Below are 2,790 nucleotides of genomic sequence, written 5' to 3'. Positions count from 1 at the left end.
TTAAGGATGTGGAAGAAGATTATTTAATATGTCCACACAATAATCTGAGAACTACTAAACATAGTTAAAGCTACGTTAGGTTAGATCTTATAGGTTTAAGACATACAATAACATGAACCTACAGCCAAACTCATGTAGAAGTCATAGTATTACAGTTGTTAATAACTGTGTGTATATATTGTAGGTCTTTGTCCATTTCCCCTAAACTTATCAACTTAGTTTAGAAAGACACTTATTTTTTTCTTTACCGTTTTCTCTTAAGCGTTAACATTATTGTTCCCTATAATGTTTATGTGATGCTCACTAGTATTTATGCCATATGAATTAATGGACTCGCCCAGCCGTGGTAACCTTTAAGTGTGTTTACAAATAGACGACGGTCTTCAGAAACGATAAAAGCATCGATTATTATTAGTGTTATATATATATATATATATATATATATATATATATATATATATATATATATATATATATATATATATATATATAAAACAATGCAAGGAAATGTCCATGTCATCAGCACAAACAGGTGAGCAGCTCGACATATATTTTGGTTTAATTTAGTATCCTGGAATTCTGGGAGAAGTCAGGAGTGAATTAATCAGTTTTCATTTGGTGTTTCTTGTGCTGGTGTGGTGTGTGGCTGGTGATGGGGGTGGGAGCTGTGGTGTACGTCAGGGAGCAGCATCGAGAGCCAATTAAACTGTCAGGAGAGTTGGCTGGCCGGGCCTCCACGTGTCCAACGATTTCGGCAGATCATTTGTTGTTTTCTCGTCCTGGGAGAGTGACGGTGATACTGTGTTCCTCTTATCCTTAATAAGAAGACTTTCTCTACTGACTAAGAGCTCTGTACGCCTTAGTCGTGTTGGTTTAGCCTTTGTGTGTTTGGGTTGTGTTGCCTTAGTGTATCTATATATATGAGTTGAGGTTCTTATCTATGCTGGCTGTAGCACCTGTCTTCCTGGACTGTGCCGACTGTTTACATAGTTTGAAGAACATTTGATAGGTTACAATATCGTCGTCATACTGGTCAGGACAGAAGCCTCACAAGGATCACCGGAATATAACGCTGAAACCAGCAACTATTTACAGGGTAATACTTTTTTCTTATAAAAATGTAAAATAATATATTTTACATTTATTCCAAATAGGTTAATCTTAAGTTGTTTCAAGTTACTGAAAGTTGTTTCACCACCGTAGTTTATTACACCTTAAGATTTTAACCACTTTAACGCTATTTAGGTTAATCCTGTACTATATATTGTATTGACTACCACCAACAATAACACGAGTTCCACGGCCTGGGCCAAGCACGGTACTCGAACCCGTGTCAAATACATAAAGAGTGACCATGGACACCAGATGACATGAGACAGACAGTTAGACACCTCAGAGCAACACAACAATATTAAATAACCTGTGTACCTGTAATTACCTGCCGGAGAAGTTTACTGAATGACTGTGTGTGTGTGTGTGTGTGTGTGTGTGTGTGTGTGTGTGTGTTTGTGTATATATGTGTGTGTGTCACCTGTTTTCTCAAATAATCATAAGAAATTATGAGATGTCTTCCACGTACGATAAAATTCTCTCTCTCTCCCTCTCTCGCTCTCCTATTTAACCTATTTATCTATCTGTTTATTAATTTTTCTCTTATAGTTACAAGTTTCTCTCGGTGTTTTGTAACTAATTCTCTCACTCCTCCTCCTCCTTCTCCTCCTTCATCCTTCTTAAAGTAGATTGGGTGGTTGCCGCCGGTGGAGATTGGAGAGGCTTAGGTGACCTGTGCCTGGGATTCAAGTCCTTATTTCTAGGATCCGTGCCAAAACCTCCATATTGTTTCGAAGGTTAGGGACGGGGTTGATGGCGTGGCTCACCCATCGCTGTGCTTCACGGCTGAGATGGTGAACACCGACAACAGTCTGTAGAAGGCGACCCATGCTGTATACATCAGCCTGAGAGGTCACTGGACTGTTCTTGACCACCTCAGGGGCCATGTAGAATGGCGACTTTGTTCCGGGAGGGAATCGGTTAAATTTTCCTATTTGTGCAGACAGACCAAGGTCAATGAGCGTAGCACGAATCCCACTGGGGGTATTTTGGATGCAGATGTTTTCACACCTGACATCGGTGTGCACCCATCCCCGCTCCTTTACCGCCAGCAGGGTTCGGGTGACCTGTTTTACGATCTGCAGGCGCTGGCCTATGGTGCAGGTGTGGGTCTGGAGGTATTTGTCCAGGCTCTCCCCGGCGTATTCGGTGAGGAGGGTGAGCTTCGAGGGACACACTCCGATTATCTTCTGAAGACCGGGTACATTCTGCAGGACTGAAAGGGCCTGGATTTCCTTCTGCAGAGTTAAAACAATAGCTGGTGTAGCTGGAATGGCCTTGATGACCCACTGGCTATTGGACACTGTAACCAAGTGACAAGACCCGTAGGTCCCGTGACCCAAAGGCTTCATGCAGGTAGGATCAGCCACGAACTCAAAGGCCCCATCCCCAAACACGTTTACAAAATGGCATTCACAGATTTCGCACAGTGCACGCACCGATTGTTTTACGTACCTGCTGGTGTCCATCCTGAGGTATATTTACCCTCAGGTTTAGGTTGCTCAAGGACCTAGTATTCAAAATTCGAGGAGTAAATGAAAAATTCAAGTCGAAAACTGGTTAAATCCAGTTTCTCATCCCAAGATTTCCTGTTTATATTGTGGAGGTAAGCTGTTGCGGTGAAGATGCAATAGTGTAGTGATGATACTTCGTTGTAGTATAGTTCTATAGTGGCGTTAT

The 2,790-nt window shown here is 41.8% G+C and overlaps 1 protein-coding gene across 1 annotated transcript; it reads right to left on the bottom strand.

Moving 5' to 3' along the window:
* Window positions 1-1,796: 1,796 nt before the first annotated feature.
* LOC121879626 (calcium-dependent protein kinase 1-like) lies at window positions 1,797-2,579 on the bottom strand. Its single transcript, XM_042386290.1, has one exon. The coding sequence runs from the start codon at window positions 2,577-2,579 to the stop codon at window positions 1,797-1,799; it is 783 nt and encodes a 260-aa protein (XP_042242224.1).
* Window positions 2,580-2,790: the final 211 nt, after the last annotated feature.

The sequence above is a fragment of the Homarus americanus genome, unplaced genomic scaffold, assembly GCF_018991925.1.
Source record: "Homarus americanus isolate GMGI-L3 unplaced genomic scaffold, GMGI_Hamer_2.0 scaffold25945, whole genome shotgun sequence".
NCBI lineage: Eukaryota > Metazoa > Arthropoda > Malacostraca > Decapoda > Nephropidae > Homarus > Homarus americanus.
This window is presented reverse-complemented; position numbering and strand designations above follow the sequence as displayed.

Excerpts from the sequence above, each read along its gene's own strand:
- LOC121879626 (XM_042386290.1), bottom strand. The coding sequence starts at position 2,579 with ATGGACACCAGCAGGTACGTAAAACAATCGGTGCGTGCACTGTGCGAA.